Source organism: Sphaerodactylus townsendi, linkage group LG02, assembly GCF_021028975.2.
Source record: "Sphaerodactylus townsendi isolate TG3544 linkage group LG02, MPM_Stown_v2.3, whole genome shotgun sequence".
NCBI classification, from domain to species: domain Eukaryota; kingdom Metazoa; phylum Chordata; class Lepidosauria; order Squamata; family Sphaerodactylidae; genus Sphaerodactylus; species Sphaerodactylus townsendi.
Genome location: NC_059426.1, coordinates 118317840 through 118338085, shown reverse-complemented (window position 1 = coordinate 118338085; position 20246 = coordinate 118317840). Strand labels below are relative to the sequence as shown.

The 20246-nt window shown below is 41.4% G+C and overlaps 1 protein-coding gene across 1 annotated transcript; it reads right to left on the bottom strand.

The window, feature by feature from the left end:
• Window positions 1-5420: 5420 nt before the first annotated feature.
• On the bottom strand, window positions 5421-19484 carry EIF2S1 (eukaryotic translation initiation factor 2 subunit alpha). Its single transcript, XM_048483986.1, has 8 exons — window positions 19337-19484; window positions 16632-16876; window positions 16301-16380; window positions 15053-15204; window positions 14476-14582; window positions 12136-12233; window positions 10996-11139; window positions 5421-5939 (listed from the first exon to the last, which is right to left on the bottom strand). The coding sequence occupies exons 2-8, from the start codon at window positions 16870-16872 to the stop codon at window positions 5814-5816; spliced, it is 948 nt and encodes a 315-aa protein (XP_048339943.1). The 5' UTR covers window positions 16873-16876; window positions 19337-19484; the 3' UTR covers window positions 5421-5813.
• Window positions 19485-20246: the final 762 nt, after the last annotated feature.

Sequence of the window (20246 nt, the reverse complement as noted above, 5' to 3'; positions counted from 1 at the left end):
ACTGTGACGTCTACTCCACTCCCTAACTATGAGACAGTAGGTAAATACTGAGCTGGCAGCGGGAAAGTACCTGCCCTTAAAGGAATACAAAATGGAACACTTAAGAGAGTCATTCGACTGTAGCACTATTTCACTACAGCTCTACCTGTTAGGACCAGCTCATCCAGTGACTCAAGGATCTGATTATACAGCACAGGAAGGAGGCAGACATTCTGTAGGTGGCAGCTAAGAATGGGGACGACAGTGCTTTTTTCATAAAGGTTTCAGGCATTCCCAAGCTGGATATATCAATAAACTATTTGCTCTAAAGCCTATAAGTTTCAGCCTGCATTCAGGCAGCACCAATAGACCACCGACCAGGCTTTAAGTGCTCATGCCCTCCATGGATAGTTTCAGAAGCCACCGTCTGAGCCTCACTGATGTGACAGTTGAATCTGAGTAGCTTTTGAAAAATTGTTTCTTCCCTGAAAAACATAATTCTAAGCCAGCATTAAATGGTAGTTTAAAATCTTGGTTTATCAGAAAAAAATAAATTATCATTTGTGCAGGTGCCATCATTTGGTCAAACTGGCATTAAACTGAGGCTTGCAGAAGCCAGGAGATTTTACTTGTATTTGCATCTGAAGTGGGAAGGGAAGGATTACACAAAAACAATGAGCCAAATTTCAGTCTTGTCACGAACCAGCCTCTGTTCATAATGTTTGAAAAGAACATCGGTGACAAAAACTCTGAATAGCTGCACAGGAAAAAATGATGTCAAAAATCATGTTCACTATAGGGAACAGAAATGGTTGGAGCAAAGCAATGGAAATTGTATTGAAATAAAGAATAAAAATAAATAATAATAATTTAAAACTGGAACAACAGAACAGCCTAGAAATAAAGAATGTTGGGGCATTTGCGAAGTGTGCAACCTTTATCAATAGGCATTTTTATTTATTCTTCTCAAGGGAGCAGTATGGATAACCAATCTTCTGAATAGTGTCTGATCAATAAATAGCAACCAATTATTCTCAAAAGGATTTACTGTTAAATCTGTGTCATAACTTATCATATTCATTTCTAGTGGTTTATACGATCATTGGACAGCACACAGGCTTTGAGCTTTTCCAGTTCCTGGTTATAACTATATTACTGGCCACTAACATTAAATTTACCATGCAATGGCTCTGATTTTAGAACCTGTGTGCAAATTGTTTGTGCATTTCACTCACAGTGCAAAAAAATCCCAGCAGTGCAATCCTAAACAGAATTATGACCTTCTTCAGAGGCCTTCAAAGGGACTCTGTGCAGGATTGTACTTTGGGAAAGAAAGGGCCAGGGGCCTTTGCAGTCAGAAAACAGCTTCAAACAGAATGCTTAGAAATAAACATTTAAGACTGGAAGCATTCATAGAATGCATATTAACACTACACCTATTATAATCTGAAATCTAGCATTGTGAGTCATAGGAGAGGAAGCAAGAGTCATCGATCACTGCTCCCAAATGCCAGCCAATTTGTGTACAAACATTACAGATGGTAAAAATTAAGAAATCAGCACACAGTGGTCTTGTTTCATTATGGAATAATGTTCTGGTGTGAAGAGTATCTGTTTTACTTCACAAAGTGATGACAGTCCTGCTATGTAAGGGAGGGAGGAGGCACTGTATACTTCCAACACTGGTCAGGGGCTGAAGCTATCGAAACCTTTGGTGGACAGTCAGGTTATATAATAAAATGGACATCGGCTTCACAAATGAAGCCAAGTAAGTACCTGAGACAGGGCATAAGGACTAAATATGCTTCTAGAAAGATCTCCTCATGAGGCAGATCACCAGCAATTCTGTGCCTCCCATGCACCCCCAACAAGAGTATAGTTCATATAAAATAAAGTATAGAAATGCATTGCTTTGTTATAAGGAAGAAGCAAAGTTTGTTTACTGCAACTGCTACAAGGCTATGAAGAGCCAAGTCAAAGGACATATTGTTCTAAAAATCATTGGAACTCCCCTCACTGCTGTGCAATTAACTACTTCAGATCTTTATCTGGAAGCGCCTACTATAAAATGTAAATACTATTTACCAAAAATATGCCAACATAATACACAGGCTTGTAATTAAGTGCTTGCCTGGTTGGCCATGGTGAGTCAAAATGCCTCTAGACAATCAGGACAACATTAAAATAGTCAGCAGAGACCCAGCAGCCATAACACTATGCTGCTTTCCCCTACTCCGTCTGGTGACATGCCCAGACAAGGAGCAACCACAATATGCTGCTGTTTTCTATATGGTTGCTGTTAAGAGTTTCTTCAGAGAATGGAGAAAAGTCCAGTTCAATCTCTATATTCTGAGGGCATGTTTATATGACAGATGTCTTGTAGACATGTTTAAATACAGAAAATTTTAAGGCATTTCAGCACCCAGAGGTGTGCTATATAAACAGTAAACATAAATGCTTTTTACATGCAGGGTGGTGGTGGTGGGGTTTTGCCTCAGGCCCCTTCTGCATATGCAGAATAATGCACTTTCAATCCACTTTCAATGCACTTTGCAGCTGGATTTTACTGTGCAGAATAGCAAAATCCACTTTCAAACAACTGTGGATTGAAAGTGCATTACTCTGCACGTGCTGAAGGGGCCTCCGTTAGACCAAAACCATATTTCAGCTGACAGATTCAAGTGTGCACATGGCACACAAAAAAGGATGTTCATGTATATTCCCAAAAATTTACTGGAGCATAAAATATGTGGATTAATGGATCCAGTGTAGCTATAGAAACATACAAACAAAAGTAACATGTGAAGTGTGAAATTTCATTCTAGCTAAGATACCTTAAAGAGTTTGTATCTCCACAAAAACTTATGCCATAATAAAGCTGTTAATGTTGAAGGTACTGATAGGGTTGTGAATTTTAGCACAGCTTGACTTTTTACCTAAAGCAAATCCCAATTTAGTGGTAAATATAACCACATGCCACAGCACACATGTAAAAGCTTGCATAGATGCAAGGCTTAACTCAGACAATGATGTTAGGCTTGTGGGGAAGACAGACATTGTTGTGCATCTATTCAGAGCCAGAAGAAAATAGGTTTTCCCCACAGACCACCCATGCTGCAAAAGAATGAGCTGATAGTCACCTACCTGTCTGGGAATTCCACCAGCTGTCTGCAATCCTGTAAAGTTGTGTTATTAACGAGTGTGTATGAAGCTCTCCCTTGGAGTCAACACACTGGCTGCAAACTGTCTTGATCTTCGCAGCAGGCTCCCATAGTTATCAACAGAGGCACAAAAACAATAGCAACCATTTTTTACCCTTGGATCTATAGAAGGTATTTTTTCATTAGTACTTCATCTTGGTGGAGTAATAGTTAAAGAGTATAACTGCATGTGGAGAATGTGTTGGTCACTCCAGAGACTGTTACAAAATTTGAAAAAAAAAAAAACGTGGCCTTTGTAGAACTTCCACAACACAGCCCACCTCTACCCACTTGTCTGCTGCTGTGTCCACTCATATTCAAGGCATGCTACACCTTTCTAACTCTTTGAAAAACACTCCCTTCTTCTTTTGTTACAGACTAACTAGACCAGTGGTTCTCAACCTTCCTAATGCCACGATCCTTTAATACAGTTCCTCATGTTGTGGTGACCCCCAACCCTAACACTTATCCACTTTACAGATGGAGAACACTGATGCAAAGAGTCTTAGGCGACCCCCAAAGGGGTCCCGACCCCCAGGTTGAGAACAACTGAACTAGACCATCTATAAATTCTGAACTTACACAAAGTACAAACCACAACTCTGTTAGAGGACATTGGGAACACTTCAGTTCAAGTTGTTTTAATTACAATGAACAATGCACCAGTCCTTGCACGTCTCATTGCAGATGCTCCAGGTCAGATGGAAGCCCCAGTGGGGAATTTGGAATGGGTCAAAAGCACATCTACATCCCTTCAGCGGCAACAGCCCTGGCAATGCTAGTACTTGCAGGTAAAATCTCAACTTCCTTGCTAGCCAAAACCATTTTTTTAAATAAATTGCTTGTTTGTTTCCCTTGTGATGTACTGAAAAAGGTGACTATAGCTTTGTGTTTAGGTGCATTCCACAATCAAGATTATCCACAAACTTTCCTTTAGTCAAGTGGAGCTTGGGGGGCAGAGCCAAAGTATAAAACTAGAGGAGACAGCCACTGAGGCTTAGCCAGGCTCAAATGGGCCCTTGCTGCTCTTGACCCCCATGTGGAGACTGGGGGGGGGGGCAAGTTGGCTGGCCCCACTCTAATCTCCACGTGGAGATTGGGGGAGAAGTGAGCCTGCTTGCCAGTGCCCAACTGTACCCCGCCCGAACTATCTGTATTGAGGCACAGTTGTGAGGGGGGGGGGGTGCAACCCTGCAGTGCGCTCCCATGAAGTAGTACCCAGGGCTCCAGCCCTTCACACCTGCCCTCCTAGCTACATCACTGAATTTTCCTTCTTAGCTTATTTGCTATCTTCAAAATAACTGAATGGCCTCTTCACACTCAAGCTTCTATAAACTATCCATCTGTCCACAAGGCCGTATTATTCTTCAGTTATCTGCGATTCAAGGATTTTAAAAGCAAACCTAAAGTAGTCAAAACTCACCAAGTCAAACATTCCACTGCTAGTGATCTCTTTAGCAGTGGAAGTGCCTCCTGTCATATAATCTAACTCTTTTTAAAATACACAAGCTAATTGCAAGGATTGACACAAACCACTAGTTAAAACTCAGTGAACGTATAATGACTGGTCTAAACCTGAAGCAGTAGAAATAAGCTTATTTTAGCACAACTATGTAATGCTCCCAGGCTAATTCAAGTTATAAGCTATTTGTGTATGTATGAAGTTAATTCCCATTTAAAAGAAATTTCAAAATTACTTGCTAACTTGATTTGCATGTTACAACTTGTTTGTGGGTGGAACCTACAAAAGCAACCTTAAGTTGTGTTCAGTTGTGCACAGCAGCTGCTCAAGTATTATCCAGCACACTGAACGCCTTGTGCAAGAAGTGGGTTTTGACAGGACAGCAACAGACAAGGCATTTTTGTGGCAAGATGGCAGGTGCTGATGCATCAGCCTAGCTATGACTTATTCAGGAAACTCCTGTAACCAAATAAATAGTTGCTTATGGTTTGCCTGCCATAGATTAGCATCAAAACTCCAGTTCCATACAAGGTTCCTAATAATGGAAAGTTTTAAAACATTATGAATCAAGAGGTAAAAGTGCAATGTTACTCTTCCACCCTCTGAAATCTTAACCAGCTGTATCTCAACCATTTCTACAGTTGGTTGCACTAATCTTAAGAACATAACCCAAACATAGCAGAACTTTTCATCTTGAATTTTCTTCCTTTTTTCCCTCCTGTTTGTGTGCTTCACACTTCTATCAAGACCATGGAATAAGAAAGAAAAGCAGCAAAGAGTTATGTATCCAAGGAATTTATTGAATATTTGCTTCAGTTTAACTTGTATAGGAATACTCAGATAATTCCTATAATCCTCAGTGTCAGATTTATAAAACAACTGCCAATCAAGAGTTGTTAGATATGAAAATATTAAGCAAGGCCTTGGGCCAATACTTTGTCTGGACACGAATGTGAAGTCTTCAGAGAGAGGCACCTTCCCTTTGAGGAAGTCAGTCCAAGTTGCAGCAGATAATTTCTTTACTTCTTCAAAATTTGGTCTCATTAAAACTCGGAAGTATTTTCCAAGTCTTTTCTTGTGAAGCTTTCCATACCAGTCGTCTTGCCAATCAAGGTGCCTTCACAGGTGTGGGCCTATCGATAACTTTCCACCATATACTCATCACAAGCAAGTTAGTCTTCGGTTTTTGCCTCCATCTCCTCAGCATCATCATCTCCATCCACTTCAGCATTCTCACGCTCCAGCCTTTCCAGCTGTCTTGCAAGCTCGGTTTCATCAGTATCAGTAACAACTTTCGGCTGAAAGGTTACACAAAAACGAACATTTAAACTTACAGTGTGGCCAACAGATGCACTTGAACCTAAAATACAACTGGACGATGGAATTTGCTTATCCAAACATTATCAGTAGGAATGGACCACCCAAGCAGGCTGCCACACCAGTGGATGGCAGAATTTAATGACACTGCACCAGAAAAGACACTTAGCCAGATATTAAAACAGGTCTCAGTAATGATTACAGTCTCTACAAAGTGGATAAACACAAACCAGATGAATGCAGTGTTTTGTAATATATACTGAAATGTGATTGCTTCAAAAAGGGATAACCAGAACAGTTGGCCAAACACTAATTCATAGGACTACAATCAACCACACATGAGACAATGTAAAGGTGATACCAATGGAAAAATCATAGAGAAGGAAAATTGTTATGCTTGTGATCTCAGCTCAAAAAAAGTATCCGTCTAAAAACAGATACCAGCACAGAACAATCCAAGTTGCACAAATGAGAATCAGGCTTAGATGTGAATGTCTAGAAAGCAAACTAAATTTCTAAGTAAAGAAAATTTATAGACCGTGATTGCTGGTAGCTACACACGTTTAAAGCAAAATCCAACTCCAAAACATATTTGATTCCTTCTATTAGCACCAACTAACATGAGAAAAAAGTGTGTAACCTTCAGAGAACTTCCCATCTAGTTGGAAATTTAAAGGCTGGGAGCATAGTTTGAAAATTTGTTTCACTTCCCTCCACCTTCCCTTTTAACATCCAGGCTGATGAAGACTCCTTGGAGAACTCAAAAGCTTCAACTACTTTCTAGAGTGTCTTTTCTTGGATAGAAAAAAAGTAATTTTTAATAAAAGGAAGTTTCAGCAACAGTTCCTTGTTGACAACTGACCTGTTCCTCATGAAATCAGTCAGCATATTTCATTAACACATTAACTTTCCCAGTTACACTATGAGTAATTATGAACATGTGAGACGCTAGAGGAGCTGGGAGTATACAACACCCCCAGATGGATAAAGTCAGCATCTTGAAAACTAGTCAGAGTAGAGCGAGTCACTTTATGTACACTTACCTCTTCCATTGCATACTGTTAACTAGTTATGTTTACACGGGAAGAGGGAGAGAAGGATATTCTGATTTTAAGGCTCTAAGTAGCGGTAGAATTTCAAGCTAAAGAGTGCAGTTCTCTGAAGTCAACACATTTCTAGGGATCCAACTGTTTTCCAGACATTTAGTCTGGAGAGTGATGCTAATAGAGTAGAAGAACATGGTAATAGTATAGTAATAGTGTAATAGTAATAGTAATAGTCTATTTTAGAATGCTAAGGAGCCATGTCAATTTGAAATAAAGGCTATCCAGAATTCCGCATGGGACTGCAAAGTTCTGAAACAAGAAACAAAATGCTGGATTCGAAGTACCCTGGTGAAGCTCCCCTGATGGACCAAAACTTTCCCCACGCCTCACAACGTCTCAAAATGCTCTTGGGTGTGGGATCCCCAGAAACAGCAAAGGGGGCAAAGTGAGATCTATAATTGGAGGGAGAATCAGCAAAAAGCATGCCATCAACACCTCCTCTGGTCGAACAAAGTGCCTTCTGTCAGTGGACAATGACCTTTGGATAGAACTTTTTTAAAAAAACTTGGAAGCATTTAGCAAGTAAAGAACTGTACAGCTGTGAAAGGTCTCCTCAAAGAAGAGCTCTAGGGTTAGGATGCAAGTCAATTTACTTATTATTTAACATTAACTGACACTACCACTCTTTGTTTTCAAGTGTATCATGCCCGCTACCCAATAGCAAGATCTTCTCACTCCACAACCCTCTAAGAGATATTATGAAATATTATCACATGTAACGGACTTGCTAGTCCTGCAATAGTTTAAAATGGAACGTATTTTGTAAGCTCAGTTATCATGAAGTTATCTGGAAGTAGGGGTGGCTAGTGTGGTGGCTAAGTTTGCAGATGATACCAAATTATGTAGGGTGGTAAGAACCACAAAGGACTGCGAAGAGCTCCAAGTGGACCTTGATAAATTAGGTGAGTGGGCTAAGAAATGGCAAATGCAGTTCAATGTAGCTAAATGTAAAGTGATGCACATAGGGGCAAAAAATCCAAACTTCACATACACGCTACAGGGGTCAGTGCTATCAGTCACAGACCAGGAAAGGGATTTGGGCGTCTTAGTTGATAGTTCCATGGGAATGTCAACTCAATGCATGGCAGCTGTGAAAAAGGCAAACTCTATGCTGGGGATCATTAGGAAAGGAGTTGATAATAAAACTGCAAGGATTGTCATGCTCTTATATAAAGCAGTGGTGCGACTGCACTTGGAGTACTGTGTTCAGTTCTGGTCGCCACATCTCAAAAAGGATATCGAAGAGATAGAAAAAGTGCAGAGAAGGGCAACGAGGATGATTGAAGGATTGGAGCACCTTCCTTATGAGGAGAGGCTGCAGCGTTTGGGACTCTTTAGTTTGGAGAGGAGACGTCTGAGGGGGGATATGATTGAAGTCTATAAAATTATGCATGGGGTAGAAAATGTTGACAGAGAGAAATTTTTCTCTCTTTCTCACAATACTAGAACCAGGGGGCATTCATTGAAAATGCTGGAGGAAGAATTAGGACTAATAAAAGGAAACACTTCTTCACGCAACGTGTGATTGGTGTTTGGAATATGCTGCCACAGGAGGTGGTGATGGCCACTAACCTGGATAGCTTTAAAAGGGGCTTGGACAGATTTATGGAGGAGAAGTCAATCTATGTATTGTCGAAGGCTTTCACGGCCAGAATCACTTGGGTGCTGTGTGGTTTCCGGGCTGTATGGCCGTGTTCTAGCAACATTCTCTCCTGACGTTTCGCCTGCATCTGTGGCTGGCATCTTCAGAGGATCTGATGTTGGGAAAGCGAGTGGAGTATATATCTGTTGGAGTGTGGGTGGGGAAACCTTGTCTGTGAGTAACAAAGGCGGCAACCAGGTCAATAGTTGAGGGCATCTGAATAGAAGTATGAGTAACAATGAAGACTATAGCCTGGGAGTAACCCTGTAGATAGCAAGGTCACTGGTGGGAGCATCTGAATAGAAGTATCCTGGCCTTTGTTTCTTTTGTCTATGGTCATCCTGTGTTTGTGTGGAGCTGGTTTGACACAGTCTTGACCCTAGTATTTTTCAACACTGGCAGCCAAGTTCTGTTTATTTTCATAGTTTCTTCTCTCCTGTTAAAATTGTCCATGTGCTTATGGATTTCAATTGCTTCTCTGTGTAGTCTGACGTAGTGGCTTTCAGAGTGGTCCAGAATTTCTGTTTTTTCAAATAATATTCTATGTCCAGGTTGGTTTATCATGTGTTCTGCTATTGCTGATTTTTCTGGCTGAAATAGTCTGCAGTGCCTTTCGTGTTCTTTGATACGTGTCTGTGCGCTGTGTTTGGTGGTTCCTATGTAGACTTGTCCACAGGTGCATGGTATGCGATAGACTCCTGCAGTGGCTAAAGGATCCCTCTTATCCTTTGCTGAACGTAGCATCTGTTGAATTTTCTTAGTGGGTCTGTAGATGGTTTGTAGGTTGTGCTAGAAGCACAACGTAATGACAAGTCTACATAGGAACCACCAAACACAGCGCACAGACACGTATCAAAGAACACGAAAGGCACTGCAGACTATTTCAGCCAGAAAAATCAGCAATAGCAGAACACATGATAAACCAACCTGGACATAGAATATTATTTGAAAAAACAGAAATTCTGGACCACTCTGAAAGCCACTACGTCAGACTACACAGAGAAGCAATTGAAATCCATAAGCACATGGACAATTTTAACAGGAAGGAAGAAACTATGAAAATAAACAGAACTTGGCTGACAGTGTTGAAAAATACTAGGGTCAAGACTGTGTCAAACCAGCTCCACACAAACACAGGATGACCATAGACAAAAGAAACAAAGGCCAGGATACTTCTATTCAGATGCTCCCACCAGTGACCTTGCTATCTACAGGGTTACTCCCAGGCTATAGTCTTCATTGTTACTCATACTTCTATTCAGATGCCCTCAACTATTGACCTGGTTGCCGCCTTTGTTACTCACAGACAAGGTTTCCCCACCCACCCTGGACACTTCAACAGATATATACTCCACTCGCTTTCCCAACATCAGATCCTCTGAAGATGCCAGCCACAGATGCAGGCAAACCTCAGGAGAGAATGTTGCTAGAACACGGCCATACAGCCCGGAAACCACACAGCACCCAAGTCAATCTATGGCTACCAATCTTGATCCTCCTTGATCTCAGATTGCAAATGCCTTAGAAGACCAGGTGCTCAGGAGCAGCAGCAGCAGCAGAAGGCCATTGCTTTCACATCCTGCATGTGAGCTCCCAAAGGCACCTGGTGGGCCACTGCGAGTAGCAGAATGCTGGACTAGATGGACTCTGGTCTGATCCAGCAGGCTAGTTCTTATGTTCTTATGAAGTTCTTGGATAAAACCCATTAGATGTTAGTTATAATGCTGTGTAAACATGAGAATAGATTCAAAACACTGAATTTTCAAGCATTTTGTTAATGTTAACTTGAGGCATGACCCATCCTGTGGTCTCATGGGTTCAGCTGCATGGGGTGGGGGGTAAGGGAAGAGGTGAGAATCAGCACAGGGCTCAATTATTCTATTCACCTCCTCCATATAGGCCTGCTCCAGCAATTACTCTCAACAGGAGAACATGAGAGGTTACGTGGCTATTGTGCTGAAACTGATGGCTAGCATGTAACCAAAGATCAGTTTAGGAATTTTAAAAAATTGACAAGAAAGCAAGGAAAATTCTGTTTTGTGAGCTCTGCTCAGTTCTTAGATGTAGGCTGGAGGTGACCATTAGAAAATGAAACCAACATGGTTCTACCTGGGATTTAGCCTTATTAAACTATTCACAATCAGGCTATCAACAAAGACACAATGACAGACTGAATGAAATATATGCCCATCTTTAGAAGTTGGGAAGCTATAAAAGTGGTACCTCCACCTGTTACCAAAATTCTTGAGTATCAAGAAATCATTGTTAAGGTGAGCAAAAGGTTCTTACTTCCATCTGCACATTGAACACTCCCCTCTTCTCTTCAATCTTCTCTTTGATGACCGCCATCGCTTGGCTGAGAACAGAAAGACCTTCAGTCCTCTCCAGTGTTGTAGTAGTCATCACATATCGTGGAGGAGCTATCAGGTTTATCTACAAGAGGGGTGGGGGTAAGATGATGATGGCAGACTTACACATCTCAAAGAAAAACAAGCCAGTGTTGATGCATTTGCTTAAATCTTAAACTACCACAATGAGTGACTAAACACTTAAAGAACTACTGAAATATGAGAGTGTAAAGTTACAAGTAAAAAGGGCCAGCTCTACCTCAATTTTCATATTAAGGAAATGATTTTTAATAGTTCTCAGGATTACAGCTAAACAGATGGCAGCACAAAACCTATTTGCATTCAGTCATTATGCAACCTACAGAGAAAGTGAAATGAATAAGAAATGGGATAAGCTTTCTGGCATACCAAAGTGCCATCTACTGTTAGACAGCTGAAGGTTATTTTGCTTTGGAAAACAGTTTATCCAAAACAGATTCTAATCTATTGGTGTGTGTGATGGTGGTGGTGGAGATAGTGGATGCATCTGTGGGAATGTAATTGTTGCTTGGGTCAGAGGATAAAACCATTGTTATCCGAGGGGAAAAGCAGTCAAGCAGAGTAAATGGTTTCTACTATATTTCTCACTAACGTACTACAGAAACTGGAGTCAGCATGGAACCCAGATAGGTTTTCTGTGTAAATATTTTATTTTGGCCTTATGATAGTTATGATAATTTGGAATTACAAAGAGGTCACAGTAACAGGATTGCAAGTCATGTTGATAAGGCAGCTACCCACTCCTGCCCTGGTAGCACATATATAAACCACCTGCTGCTGAGTCCATGTGCAACTGGTTTCTGTGCCCTCTAACCCTATAGGCAAGGAGGGGATGCAAAGAGAGAGGGGAAAGAATGCCACACACACACAGCCAACCTAAAGTTGCCCAACAATCCCAAATTATGCCTCTTGACCATCGGGGGCAGATGCTATTTGCCATTAGTGATAGGACAACTGGAAACAGGTAAAGAAAACTGTATAGCTAAGCAAAAGAACTTATTCCCAGTATCAGAGCAGGAGTCACATTAAAGATGCCACTTACTTTGATGGGCATGCTCTCTGTAGAACAGCTCAGGCCTGCTCTCAGAGCTTCTTTCACGGCATCAATACCCTCATAACCATAACAGGCAACTTCAATATCTAGAGGAATCACAATTACAGATTTTATTAATATCTATATACACACAATGCTGTAACAGAAGCTAGAAATTACTCTCTCCCTATCTGATTACACTGGCTGTAATCCTAAGAACACTTACCTGGGAATGAAATGGGACTTGCTTCTGAATGGACCTGTGTAGGATTGCTCCTCTTATGTTAGAAATTCATGTACATATGGATGCTGGCTAACAACCATTTACAGAAATTTGAATTGTTTTCTTCTAATTTCATCCTTCCTCATGAAATTCATCCCTGAAAAGGCTCTTATGAATGATCAATATTCTTCCAAATGAAAATGTGCAGCAGGCACTAAGAATGTATCTTTCCTCCAGTAGCAAGCAGCCCTTACTACAAATCATCTGCAACTATAGCAACAATGGCAAGGAGGCAGAACTGCAAAGCATTCCAACCACTGCTACCCTCTCTTTCAACAAGTCCAGCATGATCTACCTATTCTTCCCTTGGCCCTCGGCTTCCCATACTCTTCTTTTCCTACGCCACCCAATTCTGTTTCTTGTTCTTGTGATGATCTCATATTCTTCTTTGAAAAACGACCGCGAGACTAACAGAGTCTCCCCCTACAGAAGCCCTTTGGATGGAGAATTTTAACTGAGTAAGAAAATATATTTTCACCTTAATTTGTACCATCAGCCTTGGCCTTATTTTTATCTCCTAAGATATTATTTAATTATGAATGTACGGCAAACATTTCTACATAACTTTAATATAATTCAACTGGACAGCTTAGTTTTGTCATTTCTTTCAGTATTTGTACCACACTTGAAACTAAAATGAACTAAAGTGATTATTGGGTCCCATGATACTTAGGGGAAAGGCAGGCAGAGAATTTTTTAAATAAACTGTAGAAGCCCTGCTGGGTCCAGTAGATCCTTCCCACGGGCCTCAGACAGAGAAGGAAAGAGCTTCCTTCATCCTGGTTCTTCATCTTTCTCCTGACCCTGCTCCTTTCAATCTCAGAAGCATCAGCCAGTTTCACCTATTTCTCTTTGCCCTCTCTCTCTAATTTATTTTTGCCTCATGAGAGGCCTGGCTCATCCTGGCCCTGGCCCTTTTGGAGGCTCCACCCATCGAGAACTCCCATGGGATTGGAGTGATTGCTGTGGGAAGTTGTTTCCACTTCCCACATTCCAGTTGCAACTCATCTCCCTGTTTTGCCACCCCTAGCTCAGGCTGCATCCTAGGTGCTCATCAGGTAGTAGGTTGTTAAAGAGCCAGTCCCTTTAGTTACAATGGGTGAAGCATGGTTAGTCTTAATGGGCCTTTGGCACATGCATACTGAAGGTAGGTCTCTGGCTTCCCTCAAAAGTGCAGAGCCTGGATTTGCTTTTGTTGTTGCCATAAATAAATAAATTTCACCCAGCAATGACTATCAATAGCCCATTTTCACTCACAGTATTGCTTTGTTTTACATCTACGCATTAAGGCGCTGTTTCTACAAGATATTCTCCCCCCCCCCCCCAAGAAAACAGTAACTTAAAAATAAAGTCAGTAGATTCAAAGTACTGTAAAATTCATACTCCGCTTTTCCTTTCTTACCAGTACTTTATCTCGGCTCCCCATTTCCTCAGCCCTTTTCTTTAGGCTTTCTGTATCTTTCCTTACCAATTCTCAGTCCACAGCCAGCTTCTTTAGCCACCTTGCCTGGCTCTGTTTTTGCCACTTCCATACTTTTCAAGATCTCTTTCTACCTGCCCTACAACCTGCCCTTTCAACCTGCCCTTTCAACCTGCCCTACAAAGAAAGCTACTAAGCCATAGCACAGAGTTTCTTCAAGCTATCCAGGTCCAGAATGTGCCTGTAACTTTCAGGGGCTAAAGGACCCAATGCAAAAACATGAACAAAGCCATGAAAGATCCACGTTCACAAAAAGGAAATCATAATAAAGCTAAATAAATCTTATGGCTTTCCCCCCCATTGGGCTTAAACTTCAAGGAAGTGTGCAATTATTTTCTAGAAGTACGGTATTTTTAATCAGATAAAACACCATTTTACGTTATTGGTTCAGACTGAAACAAGTCAGATATCTGCAATTTAGCTAACATATTAAAAATGCTATGTATTAACAGTAGAGCTCAAATCTGCTAAAGTTAAAAAGTCAGTTGTGTTTTCTGTTGGCAGAATGCTTGTCTGTAAAACAGTAGTAATGACCTCCCTTTAAATGAACAGTTCAAGTTTGTATAATTCTGATTTTGAGGCTTACCAGCTCGAATTTTGACTGCTTGTGGTGTTAGACGCCTATTAATATTGTCAATTAGCACACGCTTCTCATCTTCTGTCAGATCGAGACCATCCAGGATGGCAGGATCCCTAGGTTAAACAGAAGTCATAAGTGTTTAAATCTAAATTATTCCTGAAATATATATTTAAAAGGAGAGAAAAAAATAATATCGTTTTTTCAGAAACTACAGAAATCGTCGGTGTGCAAAGAGAAAGACAAAAATTGTTGCTAGGTCATCCTTTTAAACAGCAGGAGGCAATAAAGCCACTTTAAGAGAAGTATATAACAATCATGACATTTCTACTCCAGTGTTGGTAATAATCAGGTTACAACAAAACCAGAATGAGAAGTAATTATAGGTCTTCACCTCTGCATTGTACATTACTATTCACTAAACACAGCTGGAAAACTGTTCCTTTAAATCTAGCATCTAAAAAATCAGTGTGGTATGCACGCGAGTTTAGTGGGAAAAAAGTATTTGGGCATATAAATAAATAAAACATGCCCCAGTTCTTTGAGAGGAGGTAGAATACAAGCTGGGAAAGTTGCATCTACTTACGAAACTGCATGCTTGAAGGCATCATAGGCACCATATCCAGGCCTTTTATATTTGTCATCAAACACCCAAGCAGTCCGCTGGAACAGGCTCTCCAGTTGTTCATCTTTTGTGTATTCCAAAACTTCAGCAACATGGCGAAGGATACTATAAACCTATGGTATAAGCATCAATAATAAAAGCTCATCTGAGGCTGGGGTTTATGCAAAATGGATTGTATTTTCTCCAGGAAGAGCCTTATAGCAAATACAGTGCAATGAATTCCAATGATAGGGATGACAATGGCATTATGAATTAAAGGCACCAATTCAAATAAAGAACATACAAGGTTGATAGCACCTTGTGGTGATTAAAAAGTCTTCCTGAACCTTAAATATTTAATGTCTGACACATTTAGCATAAGTTAAGGATCCTTGCCAATATTTAATCCCATTGATGTTCTGCTGAGGTACACTTTTCCTCAGCAGTCTACCAATGGAAGAACCACCTCTTGTGCTGGATGAAGGTATTACCATTAGTGCAATTGATCTGTAGGATTCCACCCATTATTTCCCATCACTTTTTTACACATTCACCAGCAGAGGTCTTTGGGAATAATTTCTTATTCCTTGACATGCACAATGTATCCTGATATTATATTCTTCTCCCATCTCAGTGACAGCTTGTTTATATTTTTTATGTCGCGGCTGCCATGGGTTTGTTGCTGTAAGTTGGAGTAGTTGCGATTGGTAGGAATTACATTAGGAAGGAATTATTGGTAGGAATTACATAGTTTGGGCGTTTGCACACCCTGCCAGTCGTAAGTGGTACTTACACCAGTGGGGAGGGAAACTGGGAGGTGGACAGGCACCGTGGACCTGTGAGAGCCTGCATCCTGCAGAGTCACGCCAGCCTAAAGCTTTAGGCCAACATGGATGGCAGTGTTCCTGGAGATGGAGCCGACTTTAGTCAGTTTCCACTGAGCTTTCTTCTCTCTTCCATTTGATTTTCACAACAATCTTGTGAGTTAGATTTGGCTGGAAAAACATAACTGGCCCAAGGACACCTATTGAGCTTCCTTGCCAGAATGTAGATTTGGGTTTCCTACACTCTAGTTTGACTTCCTAACCAATTCACCACATTGATAGAGCTGCATAAGCAGGTTCTCTGCTGTAACTTCTAATGAACATTTTTCAAAAAGTAGCACAGTTTTCTCTCATCTTCATTATTCTAGAAAGCAGCCCAGTAATGAACAACGATGTAGTAGCTTACAGTTTTTGATTTGGTGAACTTGTCTTCACATTTAATGGCCTCCTCTGGGGAAACTCTTCTTTTTGACAAGTCAATATAGCCTATTACAAAAAGAAATATTTTTAAATGTAGTTAAGTCTCGATTCAATTCCTGATTTCCTTTCTCAAGAAAGCCAGTTCTATTCACTGAATGCGGTTAGAAAACTAAGATACTTCACATCTGGAACAGACATCTTCATTTGAATTCCTCCAATTTCCAGACAAATAGCCAAGGTTATGATAGAAGATGTCACAATGAAAAGGAAACGAGCACTTGGGATTTAAAATAGAACTCCACAGTTCTTTCTCTCACCTTTCTCTTTATCAACCCTTATGACGACGACACATTCATTTCTGCCTATTCGGATGAGTTTGTTTATAGAACGGATACGCCTCCTGGACAACTCACTGAGCAGAATCATGCCTTCAATATTGTTGTATTCCAAGAGGCTAACGTAGGCTCCCATTTCTGCAATGGACCGAACATTGACCATGACAACATCTTCAACTTCTGGAAATTTATGTTGGTAAAACCTACAACTTAGGCCAGGCATCCTGCTATAATGGGGTAGAGAAAGAGAGACATTTATTTAGTCACAACAGCAAACCCAGAGCATGATTAAAAGAATGAATAAATAGCAACACTTCCCAGTTTACATCTGAAACTATGTATCAGACTTCACACATTTGTGAAAAACAACATTTACAGAAGTGACTAGAGAACATTAAATCTATTGAAACAACGGTTGCAGCTAATTAAAATACAAAGGGTTCAATCCCACACATCACCAATAGATAGCACTAGCAGATCTTTCTCTATTTACCCCCGCCCCCTAGTCCACCACGAGCCCTGCAAATATGATACTAGGGGGCTGAGTTAGCAGACAGCACTCCTGGCTGAAGAGGCCTTTTCCCCAGTTCCTCCTCCTCACCATAGCTGCCCATGCTGTGTGGCTTTTTACCTATGTGAGTTCCCCAATCTTTAGAAATCACCTTCTGGGAGCTGCCAGTACACACATTATTGTTATGAAGTTAAAGATATGGAATAGTTAGCAGATACAAATCTGTACAAATATTTAAAAAGCAAAGCACCTCAGCTGCATTTTACATTTGTGCACTTTTTCAGAAGGAAAGAGGGCAGCAGATTGTAAATCTAAATTAATGCGCATACACTCATATCTGCTGGAAAAATCTTGTATTATAGCTAAAGGTACAATTCAAAGTTCCCTGTAGGCTGAAATACACTAAATCATAGAGAAGCCATTGTCTCAAGCCTCCTCACACCAAATCTGCAACAATAACAAATTTCCATAATAGTAATAAGGATCACTGAGAATTTACATGATTTATTTTAATTCTACTTTATGTTAATTCTCCAATAGTGCTTCTCAATTTCTATTTCCTTCCTCATGAACTGAGGTTACCAGAAATGCATGATAACACAGCTTCCCTTAGCTACCCTACCCTACAATGCAGTTAATAGGATGAAAATCTAATAAGCAATACAATAAAACTAGGATTACTGAGAGAAATTATGCTTATATAGCATTCAAATCTCAAGATGTCAGTGTTCCTGTACATTACATTGGTCAGGCCACACCTGAAGGGCTGTGTGCAGTTTTAGAGGCCTCATTTCAAAAAGGATGTGGAGAGAATGGAGAGGGGTTCAGAGGAAGGTGGTGAAGATGATCATGGTCTGGATACCAAGCCCTATGAGAAAAGGCTGAGGGACTTGGAAGTGTTCAGTCTGGAAAAAAGGAACTTGAGGGGGGGATATGATTGCTCTAAGTATTTGAAAGGCTATCACTTAGAGAAGAGTATATAGTTGTTCCTGTTGCCAGCAGAGGACAGAGGCGCAATAACAGGTATAAAATATGGGTGGAAGGGTACTGGCTCCGTGTTAGAATTTTTTTTTCAGTACAAATAGTTCAGCAATGGAATACTTCTCCCTCTCACTGGCAGTTTTCAAGCAGTGGCTTGATGAACACTTGTGAGGGATGCTTTAGGCTCATCCTCCATTGAAGGGGCTGGACTAGATAGCCTGCATGACCCCTTCCAGCTCTTCAGAGTATACAATTTGACAGTTACACTTGGAAAAATATTGTTTGTCAGGTTTCATGAACATACAGAAAGCTACTGAAAGACTAAATTGCTGAAAGTCACAAGCACCTGAGAAAGCAAGGGAAGTATTATAATTTTCCAAAAGAGCAAGACGAAGCAATGTAGGAAATGGTGGGGTATAAATAGAATAAGCCTAAATTTGGTAAATTTTCAGAAGTCAGGGATATGTAAGAAACTTGAAAAAGTATTTTGACTACGTCAAATGACAGAAAGTCTCTGTATGTTCTTAACTAAACAGCCTAAAGATTGCAATCCTCACAAATCAAATTACTTTTTGCCAGGAGCCTGCCATCTGGCACAAAGAATTTACCCTGCACAGAACAAAATAGGGCCCAATCCTTTCTTTTAAAAAATGAATTTAACCCAACAACAGGAGACGAAACTATTCTTTGAGTAATTAAAAAACAAAACACAGTTGCAAATATGGAAGTAATAATCGAAGGCCAGCATTTCTTGAGGCGTATGGAGGAAAGGGGAAGCCTACTCCATGAGGACAGGTGACCTACCAAAAATCCCCTCTCAACAGAAACGTTCTCAACAGATACTTTTAACGTGGCGCGGCTGCATTTATAGTTTGGCTTCCCCCCGATGAGAGGGCGAGGCTCTTCGAGGTATTTCCAGGGAGGCCTCGAAGTCTCGCCTCAGAAGCTGCTTCCAGGAGGAGGCTCTTGCCGAGGCCAGGCGCCACCACTTCCCCATTCAGCAAGCTCCAGAGGCTCCTCCAGGTATGTGGGGCGCCCCAGGCAAAGACGCGCCCCCTCCTTCTGGCCCCCCACCCGAACCGCCTCAGGTCAGCGCCGCCAGGGACTTCCCTCCTCCCCTGTCCTGCCGCGGTTTCCTCACAGCCCTCAAAGACACGAGGGGCGAGGTCCAGGCCAACCCTTCCAGCTCAGTTACCTGCCGCTCTGCAGGTCCCACTCTCTGGAGCTCTTCGCCGGGTTCCCCACCAACGACTCGTATCCGGTTCGACCACACCATGCGCGCGCCCCCCGTAAACTGCGCAGGCGCCACTCCGCCTCTTCCCGTGTCTCAAAGACCGGAAGCGGACGTTCGGTGCGGGAGAGCAAAAGAGCTGGGACAGAAGAGTCCCTGCGCTTCCTGGGTTGGTCTGGTCCTTGGTGCGGAAGGCTAGGAGGGGAAGAAACTTCGGGGATCGCAAGGGTCATTTGGTTAACTATTTTTTTCCTTTTTTGATTATCGGAATAGGTAAATTGAGACTGGATAATGAAGTCTGTCATCTTCATAGTTCTAAGTTTGTTGAGTGTAATTGGTGTGGAGTTTCATTTGCACCACTGTGTTTTCAGTTTTCATAAAGTAATGATATTCACACGCACAAAGACATTAAAGAACACCCAACTCTTGTTCCTGAAGCCACTTTATTTGATACAATCGTGTAGCGTGCCGTCTACGAACATCTTTTTCCTCTCGTGGGGGGGGGGAAAGGCGTCAGCTGTAACCAGCGACTCCCGTCGGAGGACAAAAGGAGTTGCTCGCTTAGCCAAACATTGGAGCGGTGTTAAATGACCTTAAATGGCCCGCAAATCCGAGTGGCGCGAGAGTCCTGCTTATTTGGACTGCGACAGAAGAGTAGAACTGTCTTCTGGTGTCATTCCTATGGAAAGTAGCCTAATCTAGTCCTTCAGAAAGGTAATTTCAGAGCGTTAGCGGCGGCCACAAGGACAGCTGCCTCCAAACCAACAAATTCAATATGGTTCTGGTGGTTTTTCCGGGCTGTGTGGCCGTGGTCTGGTAGATTTTGTGGTAAAGGATTTTACCACACTGTGCCGTCATTTCAGCCAAGTGTTTT

Excerpts from the sequence above, each read along its gene's own strand:
- EIF2S1 (XM_048483986.1), bottom strand. The coding sequence starts at position 16,872 with ATGCCTGGCCTAAGTTGTAGGTTTTACCAACATAAATTTCCAGAAGTT. Across the intron at positions 16,381-16,631 it reads AAGGGTTGATAAAGAGAAAG|GCTATATTGACTTGTCAAAA; the intron begins GTGAGAGAAAGA and ends TTTTTGTAATAG. Across the intron at positions 5,940-10,995 it reads TGTTCAATGTGCAGATGGAA|CCGAAAGTTGTTACTGATAC; the intron begins GTAAGAACCTTT and ends GTAACCTTTCAG.